We start from the raw sequence: 22,925 nt of genomic DNA on the forward strand, positions 1-22,925 counted from the left end.
GCATCGATGAACCACCTGCTCTGGCATTTCCGCAGCTCTCAGGTTGTCCTTCCGCTGAACTTGTTCCTCGCACTGTGCCTGTGATTGTTCTGGCATCTCAGCAGCTCACTGGGAAGCCATAAATGAGTGTGTTGAGCTCTGCTTAAGGAGAATTCTGTTGACTTCCAATTTGTATTAAAGAGGTTTATGAGAACACTGCCTAGAGCATTTCAGATAATATGCAGAGGCTTGTTCACAATGGACTCAATGTTAGTTGTGCGTTTACATAGAGAGATAAAGCCAAGTCTGTTATCAGTAAAGTGCAATTAGTGAGATAAGCTGCTGCAGTTTAATATAGTATATGGACATAAATTCATGACAATTTCCTACTGTAAAAACATGTGCCCTTTTCTGCAGGTGAACACCAGAAATATGCACTCTTCCAGTGATGATGAAGACAGTGACCTGAAGGAGTTTAATTTTCCCCAAGAGGCCGTTCTCCAACAGGTAACATAGCAATTTCTTTCATATACCAACAAACCAAAATTATTCCATGAACACACAACCTAGTGGTCTCTTGAGGGAGCATTTTCTAGGAACACAGATCAGATTTCTAAGTTCATCTTTGCTATTTGCCCTTTTAATAATGCTCATTTTGTCAAAAGAATATTGATGCTGTAACAGTTTTCAGGTTAAAATCTTTGATCTATCTAGACCATTTTTTTACTTCCTTGGGGTCATACACATGCAACAGGAATTCCCATTACTGCTCTCCACTAGTTCTATATGTCTCTGACTTCTCATCAAAATCATGATTAATTGACCGTTTTGCCCTGATTAAGATTGATGAATGATTGTTAGGACACTCTCCTATTTGTATGCTACGCCACTGAATTTTGGTTTCAGTTATTCACATATCAGCAATCGTGACTGGATAGTGAATGTTTAATACCATTTCCTTTAGCCAAATGCAGTGTAAGACAGGATGGCTTTTGTGCAAAATAATTGATGTTAGCAAGTTCATAATGATAAATGAGCTGACTTTCAATTTAGATTATTTTTTTGATTAATTGCCCATCCTTAATTTATTATATATGTGTTTGTTTCTCCAGGCTTTTGTTGACTACCAAATGCAGCAGATGACCTCTGCTTTTATCGATCATTTTGGCTTCAATGATGAGGAGTTTGGAGAACAAGAAGAGAGTGTGAAGTTAGTATTATCCATTGTATATGTAGAATGAGCATTTGTCAGTGTGTATTTATATTTTAAGGAGTACTGAAAAAAAAATAGAGCAGATAGTTATGTTCACTGTATTCATGAGGTGCACACTCTCAGCCCTCCCCTGTGGTAACCGTAAGTTACCAGTCTTGTTGCGGACCATTGTATCAGGTGTACAACAAAAATTTGGTACAAAATATATTACTTGTGTAAGACGCAACAACTATAAAAGCATATGTGTGCAACCAAGACCCGCATTTGTACCAGCTGAGTGCTGTGTATATACGGAAACTACACTAAATTCCTGTGGATAAAGGGGTGACTGACCTGTCTGCGGTGCCCCCTTAAACATCCAGGCATGGTTTCACTGTTGCAAAATGCAATATAGTCGCTGCTACAGAGTCTTTCTCTTGATGTGCACTGAAATCCCTTCCAGTATTTGTTCTGTGACCATTTGCCAGGGAGAACAAAGTATTTTCTTTTGGACAATTTCATAACTCAGTCCCCAAAAGGTCTTGTGTGTTTTGGGGTTTTTGGGTTTTTTTTCAATTTATTTTAAATATAAAATGAAACGTTGTACGCTTGACACATTGGGCCTTGTTAATATACAAGTGGTGTGAGTTATTTTATAATGGGTTTGTGTTTACTATTAGCTGCACTTAATACCTGTATCTGGTTTTCTATCTGCAGTACGGTACAAGTTTTCAGTATTTAATCTTTTACAGCACAGATCAGTTCACTTCAGTGAATCTGAGGACTGTTTGAAAAAGAAATGGCTGTTTTTCCTACAATCTTGTGCTTAACTCTTCAGCACTATTACATTATCCATTTATGTCTGTTTGGGACCAGTTTACAAAAAAACTAATTTCATTTTTTATAATATGAAGTGGGGTAGTAATATGGAAATCTGTTGATTGCCCCCCTTCCCTATTTACAGGCTGTTAAAAATATACATGTCTCTAAGGGTGCCTTCACACGGCGCAGCGCACCGCTCCTTTAGACGTATACACGTGTCCGAGTGCGGCGCTTCAAAACAGAGCCCATTGATTTCAATGGGTGCCGATATACGTGCTACCCATTGAAATCAATAGGTAAAAAAAGCCTCCGATTGATTTCATTGGGTAGTGCACATATATCGGCACCCATTGAAATCAATGGGCTTTGTTTTGAAGCGCCACGCTCGGACACGTGTATACATGTCTAAAGGAGCTGCGCGATTACACCGTGTGAAGACACCCTTACCTGAGAAATAATATGCAAAGGGAAAATGTCTTTGTAAGTCTCCATATGGCTGTTGCCTGTAAAGGTGCTCTCTGCTTAAGGAGTGATATTATCCCCACATCCATGTCTCTTACCTGTCAGCAATGTGTCTTCTATATCTAAAATCGCTGTCCTTTTATTACTTGTGACAAAGATTTGTTTTGCACGTTACACAGCACTTTCACAATCATCCCAGATTCTTGTCATTTACCTTTTACCTCTGTAGTAAAATTGCTTTGCCACCTTTTTTTTTTTCCCTCCCCTTCACCTCATTTTGATGTTTTTGCTATTTCTTTCTCTTTCTCTAACCTGCAGTGCTCACTTTCGACAGCTGAAGAGGTAAAACATGCTTGCACAGTTATGGTAGGGCATTACACAGTCACACGTACCCTTCAGCCTCCGACTTATCAATTTATTTATAGTCTTGTTATGGCAAGCATTCAGTTGTTGCGTGATGTTTGGCTTTATATGGCCCATTTCATTCTCATTTCCCCATTTTATTTTGTGTTGTAACTATAAAAGCTTTCATGGACCTTCCAACAACATTTCTTTCCCAGCGTCCGAAAAGAAGTCTTCCTCTAATAAGTAGATGTAAATATTTTTTTTTTTTTTTTTTTTTTTTTTTTTTTAGAAACTGTTCTTTATTTCTAAATTTAAATTTTACCACCAAACTCTTAAATGAGCAAATGTTACAGGTTTGTCTAGTGATGGGATTTCCCAAGTTCAAGACGTGGCGCCTATCTATGAAAGGAGTTCTGTGCCTCCCCTTTTGATCAGGCATGCATGCCGCCTCTCCTTTATCTCTGGAATTGTCAGAGTCAAACACTCAGTTTCTTCACGTTAGTTCGCTGTAGCTGAATGCGCAGTGCACTGCTCTGTTCATCCGTAGAAGGGGAAGAGGACCTCTGTTCTCTTGTTCAGTGGTGTCCCAAGTGGTTGGGCAGCCGATCATCAGACGCTTATCTATCCTGTTAAAATTTAGTACAGCCCATTAAACTTTTCTGCTTTGTCTATGGTGCAAACCTTTCTCTCTCTTACTTTTGTTGTTGGAAGTCCAAAACAGCTGCTAAAAGGTAATAAGTGTCACTTATGCACGATATATGGATGTTTTTGCATGACTGTAGCTGTGACACACATCTCGCACTCATTATGTTGGTATTATGGAGGTGGTGGTATCAGTGGCACTGCATGAGAGAGTAGTAAAGTTCTTCCAATTCTTTTTAAAAAAAAATAAATTGAAAAAAATTTGTTTTCTTAACACATAGAGAAGTAAATTGTGTGCTGGGCAACAAGCAAAATAATAATAAAAAAAAAAAGACTTAAACTGTCCTTCATTTTCCAATGCATTGTTCTGTTTTCATTTTGTCAGTGCTCCCTTTGATAAAACCGCCAACATCACATTTTCCCTGAATGCAGATGAAGAAAGTGTAAGTTATTTTATTTTATTTTTTTCTTTCCCTTCCCAGTATTTATTAATAAAAGGAAATTGATAATTCAGTAGTAATTTTTCAATATATTTATACATTACAGCCAAATTCCAATTTGTTTGAGATTTGCTATAAGGAGCGCATTCAGCAATTTGATGATGATGAAGATGAAGGCTCAGATGGAGAAGATATCTGGCAGGAGAAAGAGATACGGTTTTCTTCAGGCACAATGCAGAGTACTGGCACAAGGTAATGAAATTAGACTACGTTAATACCTTTGTCAGTCTGTGTGAAATTACCGATGAAGAGGTCCTGAAAGCCCAACTTTTTTTTTTTTTGTCCAGCAGTGTTGGTGGGAAATTAATGGTTACTCATCAGTCAATAGGGTCCTTCGAGATCTTCTGTTATTACCCATTAGATGCATCCATTCTATTATTTTATTTATTTTTGGGTCCTATGGCAGACCAGAACAAATGAGACTATGCACATGTGAATGCACTCATCGGGCTTTTACAGCAGATTTATTTTTTGGGGCATAGTGGTTCCTATCTCCATTCAAAGAGGTCTGGTTTTCTTCATTGCTCAGTAGTAGAAGGGAAGTCACAAAATTCACCTCTGTCATCCTACATTTGCTCTGATTATTTTTATTTATTTTTTATATACTTGACCAAAACCAGTATAAAAAGCAACTTTTAACATCTTTTAGGAGCTGTGGAAGCACAGATAGTGAAGATAGTCGAGATTCTGATGAAGAGGAAGAAGATTCTGGTGGTGGTGCTACTAGCACTAATCCTTCAACAACAGATTCAGCACAAGAAACATCAGAAGGAGGTGTGACACTTTGCTTCAAGCGCTTATATACAGTTCTGAAAAGATACAAAGATACTATTTAAAAGGCCATTTACGTAAGGCAGTGATCAAGGCAGTTACTGGGAACAAGTGTTTGTGTGATCATCACTGATGGCATCATTTATGCCATCTAAAAATAATGATTGTTGGGGGCGCATGTAAACCTACAAATGCAAAGTGCATGGGGGTGGGTGATTCGTTCATCCCCAGGCTGCAACAATAACCTGCTGCTGGAATGTGATGCGTAAAAGGCCCTTTAGGAGTAGTTTGGGTAGATAATACTTTGCTTATTTTTCCTCTCCTCAGAACCTGGCTGGACAGCAACATTTGATTCCACTTCTACAGACGCCTCAGTTTCTCCTTCGGTTACTTCAGAAGATACTGGTTCATCAGTTTGGGCAGAGAACGTACCTAATAATAGTAGTGAAGTGGGCTGGGCTGTCTTTACAGATCTCCGTAAAGAGACAAGGTTATTATATAATTTTTCTTTTGCATATAAGGAACAATGTCATCTCATAAGGTTTTATCTTACAGAGGTATATATTGCATGCGGGAGTAAAGCCTTGAACAGGTTTTTCGTTCAAATTAGATCGATCACTTGTCCTTAGTAGAGATGAGCGAATAGTATTCGATCGAATACTCGTATCAGTCAGGAAAGTTCCATTGTATTCAATTCAAAAACCTCCCCGTCCTGCTACTTCCTGAACTTGGAGGATCCAATGTGTCGAACTTTGGTTTCCATGGAAACCGGAACAACATTCCCGTTTTTTTCCCATAGACTATAATGGTATTCAATATTTGATCGAATACTACTAGTTCATCTCTAATCCTTAGGATAGGCTGAGGAGCTACACACTAGAGAAATGGTTCCAAACAAATGATCTAGGGATTACTTCTTACTTCACTTCATAATACAGGAGTTGTATACAGTGCAAAGCAGTGAGTCCCACTTGCGCTCCATCTAACTATTGGCAAAAGATGTCAGAGTTATCAAAGACTTACTCCTGCTTTATGAAGCATTGGTGAGAAGTATTCCCTAGGGAATTCCTGTTTTGATAAAACAGCTTGGCTCCAATAAGAGTGAATAGGTCCTAAGCTGTATTAACTCAGTGCTGGAGCTAGAAGATGAGTGGAGCTTTCTGCTCTGTTCTCTGTGTATAGGCTACCGAAAATTGCAGATTGTGGTGGAGATCCTACCTCCTCCGATCTAATATTCGTAACCTATTCCATAGCAAAGTCTTCAAAAAAATGAAGGAAACCTAGTGTGGATTCGCACATTCATCTTTTTAAATGTAGTTTTTGAAGCCAAAATCAGATATAGGTCATAAAATAGGCAAAAGTATAGAAAACGTGTGCTAGTTCTTTTTGCATGCATTTTTGTGGAGAAAAGTACCATGTACACAGAGCATAGAGGGATGGAAGGGGGGGGGGGGGGAGGAAAAGGAAAAACTGAATGAAATATTGCATATCTCGATAACTTTATAAAGAAAGTAAACTAAAGCTAAAAGTGCCACCAGTGCGCAACCTAGAACGTTGTACGGATCATATGAAGTAACACTATGGAGAGTGGGTGGCAGGCCTGCTGTGTGGAAAGCCACCAGTGCAATCTATATAGTCAGACCAAAGTGCCGACTGGAAGCTAGGATGCTTATGGTTCCTAGACACCAGAGTACGCGATCATGGCTCTGGCGGTTACAATAAGCTGACCTAAGACAGTCTACATACAGAAAACGGAGCGCTCTGCCTGGCACCTAGGAAGACACAAACTGTAAAGTGGCAGTCCAAAAATCTAGAACGTGGGGGAGGGGGGGCAGTCCCACCACATGTGACTAAGGGTACCCAGACTACCACAACCCCTCCAACACAGATTTGAACAGGATAGGTCTATATACACCAATTGGTTTGTGGTCCTGCACCAGTGCAGGGATATTTTACACGCTGTCTCCCAGTGTGCGGCACCTCTTGATAATTGCCTAACAAACCCAGTGGACTCATACCGTTCCTGGCACAAAATAGATCTTCTACATTTGCAAGTTACATCTTGCAAGTTCAGACTCCCAATGTGTCAAACAGAAGGGCTTGACTGTTTTTCATTTTACTAGTTCACAATAAGATATTGTAAAACAGTCAGGTTGATGAGCTTTTTTTTTTGTCTGTTGATTTTTTTTTTTTTTTTTAATTGTTCATTCTACAATATAATCTCTGATTTCCTCCAGTTCCCAGTCAGCAGAAGCTCCTACAGAATCAGAAAACTGTTCTGCTCAGGAAGTAAATAACGCTGAAGCACCTGATTCATCTATAAAAGAAGGTAATACAGGTTAACTAATACTGTCTAAGGCCTCGTTCACATCTGCGCCCCATTCTCCGTTATGCAGGTTTCCGTTCCCTGCCTGAAACTGGGCAGGAGACTGAAACCTGCAGTCTTTTTTTCAAACCCATTCATTAGAATGGGTTTGAAAAGTGTCCGGCTGTGAGCACCTGTGAGTGTTTTGTGCTCTCCGTGGAGAGAGTTTTTTTTTTTTTGTTTTGTTTTTTTTAATAACCGGGCACAAAGTCGGACATGCAGGACTTTGTCCGATTTGTAAAAAAGACAGGGTCATCGCGGAGCGCACAAAACGCTCACGGACAGACACGGTCTGACAGGTTTCCATCTTCTGGCTGCAGAAGACTGAAACCTGAAAACGGAAATCAAGTGCTGATGTGAACCCAGCGTAAGTTCTAAGCCATGCAAACCTAAACTAGACCGTTTTAAAATACTCCAGAATTATTGCAGTGGCTGATGCTGGATGATAAATCTGTTGCATTGTTAGATTTTGGAGTCTAAGTTTACACTGTATGACTCTCCGATCAAAACCCCCCCCTCCCCACCAAAATGTTTGCCATTTTTGGTGCTCTGTGTTATCTTTAGCCACTTCTTTTTCTGATGGGCCACCTCCCCTTTGATAAACCTCTGGTCACTTATTGTCCAAGGAAGAAGGTGGAGTCTAAAATAGTTAATAAGTGTAGTCTTAAGCATGTATGTCTGTGCTTTTCCAATAGTGAATCTGTCCTTTATTATGGAAGTTATGAACTTCAATGAATATTTAGTATGCATTCCATTTAATAAGGTGTACTCGGTACATCTTAGTGTGCTTATATGCACATTGTGTTTTGTAAGGGTATAGATGAGATACATCAATAGTTTTCCAAGAAGGCTTTTGTTTCTGATTTACTGACTAAATATAAAGTTATAATTTTATATCTTCCTACATGACATTGTTTTTTTTCCCCATCTATTCCTCACTCTAATCATCTAGAAACCATGCAAACCTCAGCCACACTGGGTAACTCCCAGGAAAGTATAGCAGCCCCACAGTGTTCTGCTGCAGAAACGGGTACAATTACGCAATCTTCCAGTGACTCTGGGGATGAAACCACATGCAGGTTAACTTTAAACGGTGAAACTGCGGAGCCTGTGACGCAAGATGAAACTGTGACAGAAGATTCTAACAGGTAATGACATTCATTCTGCAGTTCCCCACTGAATAAGGATAGGGGCGGTTGGCACACGGATTATTTTTGTCGGAGTATAGTGAAGAGGGCACTGGTTATCATATTCTTGCATAATAACATACACAAGCACTTTTTAACAATTTGCTGTAGTTGCAGGACAGTTTATCTTTTCCCAAATTAAATATATATGTAATGTTGTTAACCAGGTGTAGCAAAAAAAAAAACAAAAAAAACGTAGGGCAAGTTTACATCTGCACTGGGCTCTTTCGTTTCGACTTCTATATGGTATATGGCACTGTTTCTGGCTGGTAAACTTTATAGTGAGCGACGCCTGGTTCTGTTGCATGATGGGCCTAACCGGAAAGCTGAGTAAATTGAACCTCCTCACATTGACAGCAGTGACTTTTATTCTGAGTTATGGAACTATTTCATCACCTAATGCATGGCTAAGTAATCTCGCCAGAGTTATTGGCAGCAATCTTTTTCTTTTTTTTCCCCACTCTGGTTACATTCACATCTGCATTGGAGTCTCCACCTGAAATCGGTGGATGAAAATGTCCTGCACGTAGATGAAAATGTCCTGCACGTACAGCTTATCTGCCTCTTTCAGTTCAAAAACAGACCCCATTATAGTCGGGCTCCGTATTTATCTACTGTTTTGGTGATCCACTTCAGTTTTTCTAGTCCTCCAATGGACCAGAACAACAGACTGCCTGATGCGGATGTGAAGTAGTCTTAAAGGTGTTGTCCAGGATTTAAAAAAAATATGATGGTCCAGTCCTGCTGTCACTGTGTTTTCTTCCAATGGAAGTCCCTGCCGTATGTGACCTAAGGAAAGGGACATGGGACATCTCACTGCGCTGGACCTCAGTATGAGTATTACAGTCCTCTTATTCCTCCTAGGAATTTATTACTGAATTGACATTTCGGTATTTCCTACACATTGTGACAATGTTCGCTGAATGTTGATTGCAAAGGAAACTAGTAACATCTATTTGTCAATTATAAGCAGTCATGTCAGTAGAGATGACACACCCTCTTTAAGGGGTGGGTTCAGATCTACACCCAGTCTCTGCTTTAGCCAATCCGGAGAGTTTTTTTTCTGCCCCAAGAATCTGGACAGGTGACGGAAACCCGGCGATCGTTTTTAAAACCTATTCACTTGAATTGGTCTGCAAAGTGACCGGCCATGTGCGTCTTCTGTCTCTGTGGTGAAACTTTTTTTTTTTTTTTTTACTGGACACAAAGTTGGACATGCAGGACTTTGTGGGGCGCAGGTGTGAACCCGCCCTAAAACAACCTACTGTAGGCAAATCAGAACTTTACATTGACGATTTACAGAATCTGGATAAAGTCCCTGGAATACACCAATTTGTTAATTTCTGTTTGCTTCTCCTTCTTGTTATGTAGGGTGGAAGACAGAGCCCCATCTACCTCACAGATGGTTAGCATTGCAGAGTCTAAACAACAGAGCTTGGAATTAACAAACGACACTTTAGATAAGAACTCTAATGAAAACCAGACAGAAATCCGGTAAGAATTCTAGTGCTGCTGCTTATCTTTTAATGTTCCTGCACTGTGGACAAAACTGGTTTTCCAAGGCTTTGGTTAATGAAGCTGTCCAAAAGTAGCTTGGGACATCAGTATCAGATCAGTAGGGTTCTGACAGTCTGCATTACCACCGATCAACTGCTGCAGCTTCCCGGGTCACTTTAATGGAAGCTGAATGGCAATAGCATGACATTTCCTTTTTTTTTTTTTTTCCTGGCTACGGATTGTAAAGTAATACCTAAGCTTCAATACTTAGGTCATTGTCTTGGGTTTTAAATAGAAAGTTAATGACTTATTAATCTTTTCTAACCTTGAAAATACTAATACAGACTAAAACTACACCAATGAGCCATCTATAGTATTGGTAGACTTTTCCACTCATTCATTGTGGTGACATTGCTAAACTTATGTCTTTAACTACTTCCCAACATCCACTGTAATAGTCTGACGGGTCTTTAAAGATGGCACAGACTCTGATCGCGGGCATTGCAGGCCAGGATCTGTACTCCCCCAAATCTCAAATCCGCCCCTCCCCAAATCTCAAATGACTTTCAGGCTTTTACTTCCCTCTAGTGGTATTGTTGGGAAATTGAAGATCTAAACAGCCAATGAAAGTGGGGCAAGTACAGATTGACTAAGACTTCATTCACCAGGGTTCGCTCACCTGTTCCATACTGAAGTTCCAACGTGCAAGAGTAGATGCTTGGGAAATGTACTTACTTTTTCTTCCTTTTCAGTCCTTGCTATACTTAGCATGAGGACTGTAATAACTCCTCAGTATGATGACTGGCCAGTCATCTTAAAGGGTTATTCTCCTTACATTGACTACCTAGTCTTAAGTTTAATCATCAATTTTACATTTGTAAGAGTTTAACTGCTGGGACCCTGGAAAACACCTGTTCATCTGTATTCCAAGGCACGCAGCTACCACCACTTTTTACTTACCTGCTGTTCTCCTGGTTACTCACCATGAGCTTTAAAGGGGTTTTGCCGTTATGGACACTTAAACCCCTATCCACAAGATAGGGGGATCAGTGTCTGATTGCTGGGAGCCTGACTGCCTGGTCCCTCAGTAATCCGAAAGATGGGGAACTGTAAATTCCCCTAAAGGCTCCTTGTAAATTGAGCGATGGTGCCCTTGCACTGCCATCATCCTGATCACTGGGAGTACTCAGCAATTGGACACTTATTCCCTCTCCTTTGAATAGGAAATGAGTGTTTATAGCAGAAAAACCCCTTTAAGGCCGGGGCCCCACGGGACATAAACGCCGCGGTTAAATCGCTGCCTTTTACGGTGCAAGCAAAGGGGATGGGATTCACGTGAATCCCATGCCCACCTTACGGAAGAAATCGCAGTGTGGACACTGCCGTTGCGGCTTTGCAAATCGCAGCATGTCAATTATATCTACGGAAACGCTGGTGGCTTTCCCATAGATATAATTGTAACAAAGTCCGCAGAGGAAAACTCTGCGAACTTTCTGTTGAAAGCGCTGCGGAAAGAACCTTAGCCTCAAGGGGTTGTCTCTTCTCAAGGATCCTAATCTATACTGGCAGCTTATGTAAATTGAAGACTTTTCCTAGATATATTGCTTTAGAAATTCAGCTTTCTTTGGCTGCAATGTGACCTTATTCCTCCCATTGTTTACACTGCCTTGCTATAACCACCGGCGGTTGCTATAACCAAGAACCTCGGCGATAGGACAAGTGATGTCACTTAGTGCTTGCAGGACAATACATTCAGCTAATTGCACTTTGCTGATAAAGCCAAGTCTGTTATCTCTTTATGTAAACCCACAGATAACATGGAGTCTTACTGTACAAGAATTTGTACAGAATGTGCTCTGCTTAAGTGTTCTGTGTCCCGTTCAGAATGGAGTGTGGGGGGGGGGGGGATACAGGAAGTGAGAAGCAGACACTGCATGCAGCCTGGCTGAAATACTGAGACAGGAGAGCCCCTTTTGGAAGTTATGGATACTATAGCAATGATCCATTCAAGTCAAGGGGACACTTCTGCAGTATCCATAACCCCAGCTACAATGAGTGAGCAGTTTAGTTCCGGGAGTTGCACACTTCGGAGCAAAACTGTTTCTGAGGACTCTGACAATCGGACCCATACCCATTTTAAGGTGGCTGCCCATTTTTAAACATATAGATAACCACTTTAAAGGTTCCTTCTCACATGGCATCTTTTTTGTAGAAATGGAGCTATGGTGGCATGTACATGGGTTTCTGCAAGTTCTATTCTGATGACTGGAAGTTTCTACAATAAAATCTACCACTTGTAAAGGCATCTATAAGGGGTATTCTCATCAAATATTTTAATAGCATATCAACATGATCTACCATAATCTTATAACAGGCTTACAACGATCTCTCCTCATTGCATATAGAGGTGACCAAACATACTCTGCTCCACCCCATATGAACCTGGGGTCAATGTAGAAGGTTAAGTTAACATTGAACTAGTTGTACTGACGGCAGCTGCTTCACACTGAGGTTTGTTCATTCCCCTTGCATTGAAGCGTTACAGATGAAATGTAAAGCACCATGGAATTAATAGTGCTAAATAAATAATAATAATAATAATTAGGATGTTTTTGCAGTTTCTTCAAAATTAAATAACAGGAAAATTGTTTTTCTTATTATTCTAGGTAAAATGTTTCCCCCTAATTTGGCATCAGAAATAGATGACTGAACATCCAAAGATCTGCATTACGTATACATATGGATTTTAAACCAGGACAAAGACCAAGCGTCTGTCTCCCTTACATGGACGTACGAGACACAATCCAGAACCCGTTGTAATCCATTGTATACAAGAAGATTGTGAAAGCAAGAGACAAACGATACTATTTTTTTTTTGCACTGAAAGTTAATAGCATATATGTGTGTTTTGTGTATGTATGTGCATATATATATGTTGAATATTATATGTACACACATCTTTCACACATGCTTTTATATATATTTATATATGAAAGTAACAATGGTAAATAAAAAGAAAAACAGGAATTAATGTCCTTTAAATTATATATAAATTTTATTTTACACTTTTTTGGGTTTTTTTGGATGGCAGAAGATGCCACAGACTTAAGCACAATAAGTCGAAACCAAATTCTTTCTTTTTTTTTTAAGCTATTCCCCCACTTAATCCATTACAAATAAATAATCTCCAAATGTCTATGCAGATGTACACAATGCAATAACAGGCTTGTGGACTTAACTGCCTCGACTGGATTATTGCCTTTGTCAGGCATAGCTGTTGTAATTCCATCTGTTGTCAAATGACTAAAATGGAAACCCCTCAATGTCCACCCAGTTTATATTATAATCCACAGACATCACATTCACTGATTATTTTTTTCTCTTTTTGCTGTAATGTGGTTACAAAAAAACAGAAATCCTCCTATGATGAAAAATCTCCTTAAGTTGCTAGATTCTCAGTAATAATATTAGCAGTGCCTTATTGTCATCCCATAAACATGTAACCCATTAAAATGTACTAGGAATGACATTACCCAGTCTATGTGTATCTTGTGCATCCTATAGAAGTATTATTGTTCCTGTCAGTCTTTGCAGCTGGTTGGCAGACATTTGCACAGATCCTACCATTTGCTTCCGAACTTTTTGTACCTTTTTAGATATTGCTTGAAGACGTGGTGATCTGCTACACCTATGCTGCCCTCGACAAGTGCTCAGAAACATTAGCACTATACATGGCCGGCAAATATATTCAGTGTGTGTTGACTGAAAAAGTTTCAAGGAATCGCATTGATTTTGTGGAAAGTGAAATGTATGAGACCTATACAGATAGACACTAAAAGGATAAAATAATGACCACTATCTAGTACTAGCTGTGCAGTGACTACCCTGCTAGTTTTAGGTTCCCTTGTGCTTTCCTCATGACAGTTCTAAGAGGGAGAAATTTACCAACCAAGTTATTAGACAACAAATTATTTGAATGCTACCCTAGTATGGAAGGTTTTTGCGTTTTAAAGGTTAAGGTCTGACCCCCAGGACCCCTACTGATCACAAGAACTCTTCGTTCATCTGTATTGGCTGAAAACAATATCAGTGCTCAGCAACCTCCTTTATTCTCTTACAAGATGGGGAGAATTTGGATCTCTGTTCTTCTGATTGGTGGAGGTCCCATTAGGATGATCCCAGCCCACTATTTACCTCCTCACTCCCCCCTTTTTTCCCATAGATAGAGGCAAGTTTAACTTCCAGTGCAACTTTTATAAGATACTAGGATTTTGCATTGTGGAGCTTGTAGACAAACTATAGCCCACCATTCAGAATATATGGTGGTTATGTAGTGCAGGCTAGACAGATTTTTGGGGTCAGGAAGTCTGTCCCTTTTCGGATCTCACATGTAATTCAACTTAGTTGTGAAAATTACATTATCATTGCTATTAAAATGTATCCTATGTTACTGTTAGTTGACCACAAACAATAAGCTGTGAAGACTAATGGGCATGTTAGACATTTCTGACATCCATCAAAGTAGTCGCTGAACTGCTTTTTGTGATCTAAACTTAAGGCAATAATTTGCATGTCCATTTTTAATTTTGGTTTAGCTGTTTTGTTTCCTCTTTATTGCAGTGGAATTAAAGGTAGTCTGTCAGGTCCAAACCAATAATCATGCCGTAAAGGGGTCCTTTAATGGGAGCAGATACATACTAGCACAATGCACAGATAGTAATCTTTTTATGGATATGCAAATCGGCTACTAGTGCACTGGCGACGACTAACCCACTTGGCCAAATATCTGAAGCTGAAAATGTCAATCCCTGCTATAGGGCAGGTGTTAGGCTGTGTTTCCAGAGGAGAACTGTACGGCTGTCTGTAGGCAAAACAAGACCTCCCCCAGGACACTTTTAGGCTGACTTGTATATCCAAAAAAAAGATGATTTTATTGAAGGCTTTGTCTGTTTATGGGTAAAAAGTATGTTTCCACTGCCATAAGAGGCCTCTATGGCACGGTTATTGTATTTGGAGGCATTTCCAACTTGACAGATTCCCTTTCACACAGTATGTAGACTTCTACAGACGCACTTTAATTGTATGAGTGACTTGCATATGCTAAGAACTTCATGCACTTCTGTGCTATATGACAGTAGTGGTGTCAGTGTTCATGCCCTTTGTCACCCATATGTTGGCTGAATTCTATGCGAGTACTGTATACCAGCCTGTACATCTATCTTGTAGCTCTTAGATCCCATTATAAATGAAGCCGTCATTTACTATTTAACTAGTCTGCTGACGAGACATAAAATGTACCGTAGATGGGTAGGGAAATAAACCTTCATGGTGTGATTGACAAATTTTACCAAGAGTCTTTAACTTTGCAGTATGATCTCAGAATTTTTTTTTTTTTTTGAGACAAAGCCAAGAATGGCTACAAAAGGAATTGCCATTATATAAGGAATACCAATATTTCTACTTTAGCTCAATCCATTCATGTCTTTGGCTCAAAAAAATGCAGAAAAATCTTCAACAAAAAAAAAAAAAAACTTTCCCCACAATGGGGGGTCTCAGCCTAAGGCTAAAGCCCCACATTGCGGAAACGCAGCTATTTTTGCTGCAGATTGTTGCGTTTTTTTTAAGCCAAAGCCAGGAATGGCTACAAAAGGAATGAGAAAAATAAAGGAAGAACTTCTACCTTTCACTCAATCCACTCCTGGATTTGCCTATAAAAAAAAAACGCAACAAAAAAAGCTGCATTTCCGTAACGTTGGGGCCTCAGCCGCGAGGTGTTTTTGACTATTCATTATATGTCTGCCATTGATTTCAGTAGTGAAGTGACATCAAATATGTTGTCATCTTCCCAATGGAAACATGGACTGAGGACCCTTCATTCACATCAGTGGAGGTCCAGTTGATGTCACAACATCAACAGCAAACCAGTAGTCAGAAAAACTCCTTTAATTGTTATTGTGTACAGTATAAGCTATCATTATGAATATGTGGACCACTGTGACTGTAGGATCACAAGTATTTTTACTGGGTTGTTGGGTGGGGTTTTTTTTTGCTTGCTTATATTGCTTTATATATGTTCAGCTACATTGATACCACGGCCTGTTATTTCCTAATCTCCTACTACTTTTGTATGGACGGCGGATTGTTAGCTGTCAGTGCGAAAAGAGCAAGACACATGTTAAACGGGGCCCGCTGGCTCTCCTGACATGTCTGTTAGTAAGTACTTGTATATAATAATCCTAGAACATATTTTTTGACAGAAAGTAATGAAATAAATTGACAATTTGGAATTTACAATTGGGGTATGTGCCTACAGTCTGGTAACAGCAATACTGCGGGTCAGACTGCGTAGGGAATATCTGCAGCTCATAAAATCAGTTGTCCATTTATGAATCACTAATGGAAATAACAGAGAAAAGGTATGTCACCATGCTAGAAGAAAATATCCTCCAGAATAGTTTGTTTTATGAATAGACATGGCAGGAGTCATGGCAGGTCCTGTTTAAATCCCTTCATGTGTTTTTGTCTTTTTTTTTTTTTTTTTCTTTTTGCTCTGTTCAGTGACCATTCTGCTTTGAGCGGAAGACCTGGGTTATCTCAGACAGGCTGGTTGCTAGGAATGTGTTGCTTTAAGCTAGGGCTGCATGGTGAAATGTAATGACGCAGCTTAACACAGCAACATTGCACTACTACGCTGCCCTTTATCTTATGGCGTGCGGTCATGTTGCAACCCAAGTGTGCCACGACCTGCAGAAATTCAACTCTGCTAAATTTCTTTTTTAGCTACATGCAATATTCAACTAGTGCAATATTTATGATCATAATGTTGTCTGGCTCTTTCAAGTAGTTAGTGCATCATAGCAACCATATTGTCAGACATGACTTGGCTGTCCATCTAAAGGCAGTATGGACATAGCTGACAGCAGGTAACGCTGTGTCATTTCCCACTTCATATTGCAATAAATATAAATGGTGATGCACCTAAAGCAATATGTCTTGATTTAGAAACTTTATTTTTGGAAACTTATATGGTTTGTCCAGAAAGATTTTTTTTCCTGTCTTGTAACAGTAGCATTCTTGTCTGCGACTATATCTGATGTTGCGGGCCGTAGCCTTTCGCTTGACTAAAGCTAAGCTGTAATTCCTATACCATACATGGCAGCAGTCCCAATTGTCCTGGGAACTGGGCTACAAAAGGGTTGTCAAATGGTTTCTGGATATGACTTAAATGTGAACACACAGGCGAGAGTGGTACTGTTAATTATTTTTTTTTAGTTTTTGTTTCAGTATACAGTTTAGTCATTGACCTGAGTTCTCTAGTCTATATTTCTACCTTTTTGCAAATAACATCAGTAAACACAGTATGTCCATATACCATCCTGTATGCAGGTATGTGTAAATAGGTCATTGTGGACCCACAAGTTCAATGCTTGGATTGTGAAAGAGAAAATGGAGGACATTAGAGTGAATCAGATGCCATCTATATACTCTCATAGAACCCTTCAATGAACTGTAAAATGTAAAGCTATTTTCTGTGTCCCAGAACCCAAAGCAGTTTATCTTTCTGTCTCGTGTCTTTGACCTAGTGCAGAAAAGGGATTAGGCAGGGGTACGGTAGCTGACGTCAATGTTAAGTATTCGAGCAGTGTTCTTGTTTTCAGTTGTCTATTGTCATAAAACAATCTTCATTTTAATTGGAACGTGCCTTTCACTGGCCCTGCGTGGTCGGTGCATGTCATCTGTCCTCTAGTGACTCTCTAGAGACACAGTAATGGTACAAGAGGAAAATAGGTGTAAACTGTGTTCTGTATCCACCTTGCTAACCAATGCCCTCCCCGGCATTTCTGTGAAGTCATTATGCCACTTAGCAGCAGGACAGAATTGTTCATTTTTTTAATGAAAAACAAAATGTTAAAAAAATGATTTCAAATATATCAGATAATTTATATATTTTCTTTTGCAACTTTGAGAATATTTTAAATATGTGTCCTTTATTTTTTCTTTGCTGGAAAGAAAAATAAATTATACATATACTTGCTTACAGTGTATATGTATTTTATGTTTTGTGTGTTTGTGGTTAAATGAGAATTTTGGGTAATAATTAAAGCCGAATATCCACAGATCGATTTCATAATTCACTTAATATGTTGTATTGGGAGATGATTCAATCTTGCCAGTTGTCAGGCAAATGCATCTTGAACAAAGATCTATAAAGGGTTAAACAAATGGGTGGATTTCGGAGACTCTTTACCACTCCTTGTTAGTGAATGCAAATAATCTGATTGTAAAGTGCTATATGAATAAAGGTTAATATACTTATTAGCAAAAATTTCTTTACACAGAGGAACAAACTATTAGTAGAAAAGTGTACACAGTCTATATAATTGTTACTTTGTGCTACCAGTTTTACCATTTCGTTCAGGAATTGGGAACGCATAATTTCCCACTCGCTCACATGTAGTTTGTTTGGTCCACGGTTTAAGGTGCTCTCAGAGGATTTATCCCCAGCACTTCGCAGGGCAATGTACTTCATAACCAGAAAATTTAACTTTAGTCATTTATCCAAACTAGGTGCCAAGTGCCACAAAGCCATTCTCACTCACAGTTAATGCACCAGGTCTCTCTTGCAGGACCCGCCAAAAGCCCTGATCCCCTTTGCCCTGACTGATGGCACCAACCTTTTCTGAAATTACCGTTCTCGTTCTTTACTTCAGCTTGAAGTCTTTCTGACTTTTCTAAGTGTCTTAGGTAAAAAAAAAAAAAAAAAAATGCAAGTAAGACCTCACTGGTGAAAAGAGGAACTCCTGAAAAGTAACTCCCTATAGCAGTGGTTCTTAACCGGGGTTTGATCGAACCCTAGGCCCTATGCACGGTTCATTTTGTGTACCAGTAAAAAAAACAAAACATACCTATGTCTTGAATTTGGAAAAAAAATCATATTTAATTTATCACTAAAGAAGGGTTCGGTACCTCAAACAAGGTTAAGAACCACTACCCTATAGATTAATGCTAAACTTAAATGCTCAATCTAGGAATAATAGCCAAGTGAGAAAAACTCCAAAAGGAAGATGTTTCCATCTACAGAGAGCGGTTTTGATTATTCCCAGAGTAGACCCTTCTGTTTGAAAGCAAGGGATTGGTATACAGGGAGTTTCCTTCCAAAAGGTGATGCTAGGAGCAAGTTCCACTTTTTCACCAATCAGGTCTTTAGATATTTACCCAGAATTCTTAGCAGGGAATACATGGTCCTTTAAGTCTCTAAGTCTCTCTAAGAGTTATATTAAACCCCCCCCCCCCTCCCGTTTTAAAATAATAACCTAAAAAAGAATGTGCTCTATTTATGGATCGTGCACCCTGGGCAGGCATTCAGGGTGTGTCTTCATCTTCTTCCACGCCTCTTCTTCCTCCGATGTCCTCCGGTCCCGTCTTCCTCCAGCGCTCGCGAACGGATAGTGATAGCCTGGGCACATGCGCAGTAGCTGTAGTAGAAGCTGCATGCTACTGCGCATGCGCCCAGGCCGTTTTTTTTATATCAGTGTCCGCGAGCAAGCGCCGGAGGAGGACGGGACCAGAGGACGTCGGAGGAAGAAGAGGCGTGGAAGATGATGAAGACACACCCTGAATGCCCGCCCAGGGTGCACGATCCGTAAGTAGAGCACATTCTTTTTTAGGTTATTTTAAAACGGGGGGGGGGGGGGGGGGAGTTTAATATAACATTTACGGTGCCTGAATAGCCTTTTTAAAGGCTATGCACGCATATGTGGGGCTCTAGCAGCATGATTTTGCTGATAGAGCCCCTTTAATGACAGAAAAACCCACAATGGTTACAGAAATAACTTGAACCTGGCAAATGTAATAATAAATAAAAATTCTAGGAAATTGAATAAATGAAAGTCACACATTGCTTTTCACTTCAACAGAATTAAAAAGATAAAATAAAACTTATGAACCAGGCCTGGACAGAAATGATGGTTCCCTTGACTTTAATATTTTGTTGCACAACTTTTGAGGCAATCGCTGCGATCACACGATTCATGTAACCGTCAATGAGACTTCTGCACCTCCCAACAGGTATTTTGGCCCCTCCTCATGAGCAAACTGCTCCAGTTGCCTCGGGTTTGAAGGGTGCCTTTTCCAGATGGCATGTTTCAGCTCCTTCCAAAGATGCTCAATAGGACTTAGGTCAGGGCTCATAGAAAGCCACTTCAGACAAGTCTAATGTTTTCCTCTTAGCCATTCTTGGGTGTTTTTAGCTGTGTGTTTTGAGTCATTATCCTGTTGCAAGACCCGTGACGGAGACCAAGCTTTCTGACGCTGGGCAGCACATTTCTCTCTAGAATCCCTTGATAGTCTAGATTTCATTGTACCCTACACAGATTCAAGACACCCTGTGCCAGATGCAGCAAAGCAGCCCCAGAACATAAGAGTCTCCTCTATGTTTCACAGTAGGGACAGGTTCTTTTCAAGATATGCTTCATTTTTCCGTGTGTGAACATAGAGCTGATGTGCCTTGCCAAAAAGTTCGATTTTTGTGTCATCTGTCCATAGGACATTTTCCCAGAAGCTTTGTGGCTTGTCAACAATTTTTGTTACTTTTGTCAGATTCAAGTTATTTCTATGACCATTGCAGGTTTCTCTTTCATTAAATGAGGGGTTCCAACAATTTTGTCCACGTGTGTATTCTTCATTTTCTTGTACCCAGAGCTTAAAAATGGTTCCTGTAAAAAGAAGCCATGAGGAGTATCCACTAAAGGAGGCTAGTGTTCCAGACCATTTTTCAGATGTGCTGAGTCATATGGGACAAAATTTGGGAAAGAATATGCAAATAAGTTTACCTTGATGGAATAAGAAAAACTTTTAGCACCACCCTTTGTAGCTTTCTATAGAATAATGCCTGGCTTTGTTGAAGCCTAAGGACATGACCTGGGATTATTTATTTTGCTTATTTATATATAGAGCCATCATATTTCTCACTGCTTTACAGAGGAAAGGAAAACCAGAATACTTTCTCCAAAAGGAAGAGAAAACCACCTGCAGTCTGCTGTTTCGGGGTTATTGTCCTTCATCAGTGCAGGGGGATGGATTTCTTGGTTATAGGCTGTTGAGGTGGGTCAGAAGGGGCAATCCGGCAACAACGCTACAATCACCTGGCTATCGTGTATACAGTCCTCTGCAATCCAGTTTCTCCTCCGCTTCAGATCAGACACCATCATGGCAGCTTCTCTTTACTCTATCAATCCCATGATGCACCAGCACAGCATCACAAAGGCAGCTACAGACTATACTATATGTACCTGCTGTGGTATTGTCCAATTATCCTTCTCTCTATATTCTCCTAAATATTACAGAGCTACTGTAAAGTATATGGATAAGGTGGCTGACCTGTGAGCGCCTTGTTCCATATGAGAGAGAACAGACACTATATGCCCAAAAAAAAAAATAACCCTGGAGTTTTTCTTTAAGGCTACCCTTTATAGGTTACTTCTTAGGGCTCATTCACATCTGCGTTGTCCTCTCCGTACTTGAGGTTTCCGTTTCCTGCCTAAAACAGAGGCAGGAGACGGAAACCTGCAGGAGTCTCTCTCACCCATTCATTTGAATGGGTGAGAAAGCTGTGCGGCAGTGAGCGTTTTGCGCTCTCTGCCGCGAAACCGGGTTTTATAATCCGGACACAGAGTCGGACATGCAGTACTCTGTGCCTGGATAAAAAAATCCGGTTTTGCGGCGGAGAGCCTAAAACGCTCAATGCCGCGCACGGCCGGACCCAGTCTGTGGTTTCCGTCTTCTGGCATGCAGAAGACGATAACCATAGAACGGAGACCGTGAACGCAGGTGTGAACCTAGCGTTAGGCTGCAGAGTATCGCAGGCCGTGCTGCTCTGTTAAGAAAATTTACATTTGCTGATGTTTGGTAACAGAACATATTAACGGCACACAATTCTCCTACCTGTTTGGAAATCCCTCATTATAATATAGGAATGGATGAACTGATACCTAATAGAGGGGGGATGTTGCCATCTGCATCTTGCAATGTTATTTATTCAGGCTAGTGCGTAGGCAGTGCAGGCAACGGGTTAGCATCTAACACTATGAGCGTTCTTGGAGTCTAATAAGTGTCACACCTCTCCCCCATCTTACATATTCATAAAATCAAGTAATGCGATCAATCAAACAATTCCTAGTAAGTTATATATCCATGATACTTACAACATACGTTATAATTATATTGCCACTTTGTGTATACACCTATTCCTAAAAGCGTACAGGGTGGGGATTACCTATGTACTTGATGATCCACATGTTAAATGGGAATCCTAGATAAGCCATTCCATTTATTAACAATGGTACAGAACATCTGAAGATTCATTTCTAATACCTATCGTGATTGTATACAGATGTCCAGCTGGCATTCAGTATAAGCTATCTGGTTACAATGTGAACATTATATGTAGCCCCTGCTAGGCAGCAAGGAACTGGAATTCATCAGGTGTTTTGGGTTTTTTTTGCACCAAGAGGCAGGTTTAGGGTCAGTGCACACTGAGGTTTTTTTGGCACTGATTATGACGCTGAGGTGGATTCAACTTCAAAATCAGCGCCAAAAAGCGATCTGTGCAGGTAAGTGTTAGCTACTAGAGATGTTAGCTTTTCCCCACAATGCTTGGCCAGTAGCAAAGCATTGTGGGAAATAACCTCTGACCTCGATCCCACCTAAAAAGATCGGGATTGGAATTCTGATCGCGATTATGAAATTTACTCAATCACCGATCGGAATCTGATCTTTCCCAATCGCTCAACCCTAGTGGTGGATTATAGGGAAGATAGATTGTATTTTATGCACATATGAGACACTGCAGGATTAGTGACTCTTCGGTCGGAGGGGGTTGGGCCATATATCAGCCACATAGTAAAGAAAACTTTTTTCCATTTGTCATACTTCTCAAAGCTGACTTTTAGTTCAGTTAGTGCACGTCTATGTATAGTATGTTTCTATGTGTAATGAATATCTGATGATTGAGATCTATGATGGACTTTGATATGAGGTAGCAATAAAGCGATTGCGTAATGGTAACACAGTAAAGTAGCAGAGATAAACGTAATCTTTTTATACTCCGTAGTCTAAACCTTGGCCATGCACATTTATGCACTTCGCTGAAGTAATGACTGTCA

The 22,925-nt window shown here is 40.0% G+C and overlaps 1 protein-coding gene across 2 annotated transcripts in view; it reads left to right on the plus strand.

Annotated features, from left to right (window-relative positions):
* The window catches only part of PPP6R1 (protein phosphatase 6 regulatory subunit 1), a 53,023-nt gene extending 34,964 nt beyond the window's left edge, over positions 1 to 18,059 (plus strand). Inside the window, exons 14-24 of one of the 2 annotated variants that reach the window (XM_075280122.1) lie at positions 397 to 486; positions 1,092 to 1,189; positions 2,774 to 2,797; positions 3,828 to 3,885; positions 3,989 to 4,134; positions 4,592 to 4,716; positions 5,041 to 5,203; positions 6,951 to 7,042; positions 8,031 to 8,226; positions 9,637 to 9,759; positions 12,429 to 18,059. In XM_075280122.1, coding sequence (XP_075136223.1) covers positions 397 to 486; positions 1,092 to 1,189; positions 2,774 to 2,797; positions 3,828 to 3,885; positions 3,989 to 4,134; positions 4,592 to 4,716; positions 5,041 to 5,203; positions 6,951 to 7,042; positions 8,031 to 8,226; positions 9,637 to 9,759; positions 12,429 to 12,432 — 1,119 coding nt within the window. In that variant the 3' untranslated portion in view covers positions 12,433 to 18,059. The remainder of the gene's footprint in view (positions 1 to 396; positions 487 to 1,091; positions 1,190 to 2,773; positions 2,798 to 3,827; positions 3,886 to 3,988; positions 4,135 to 4,591; positions 4,717 to 5,040; positions 5,204 to 6,950; positions 7,043 to 8,030; positions 8,227 to 9,636; positions 9,760 to 12,428) is intronic. The other variant, XM_075280123.1, reaches the window with a different exon arrangement.
* Positions 18,060 to 22,925: the final 4,866 nt, after the last annotated feature.

Source organism: Leptodactylus fuscus, chromosome 6, assembly GCF_031893055.1.
Source record: "Leptodactylus fuscus isolate aLepFus1 chromosome 6, aLepFus1.hap2, whole genome shotgun sequence".
In the NCBI taxonomy this organism is placed as follows: Eukaryota; Metazoa; Chordata; class Amphibia; order Anura; family Leptodactylidae; genus Leptodactylus; species Leptodactylus fuscus.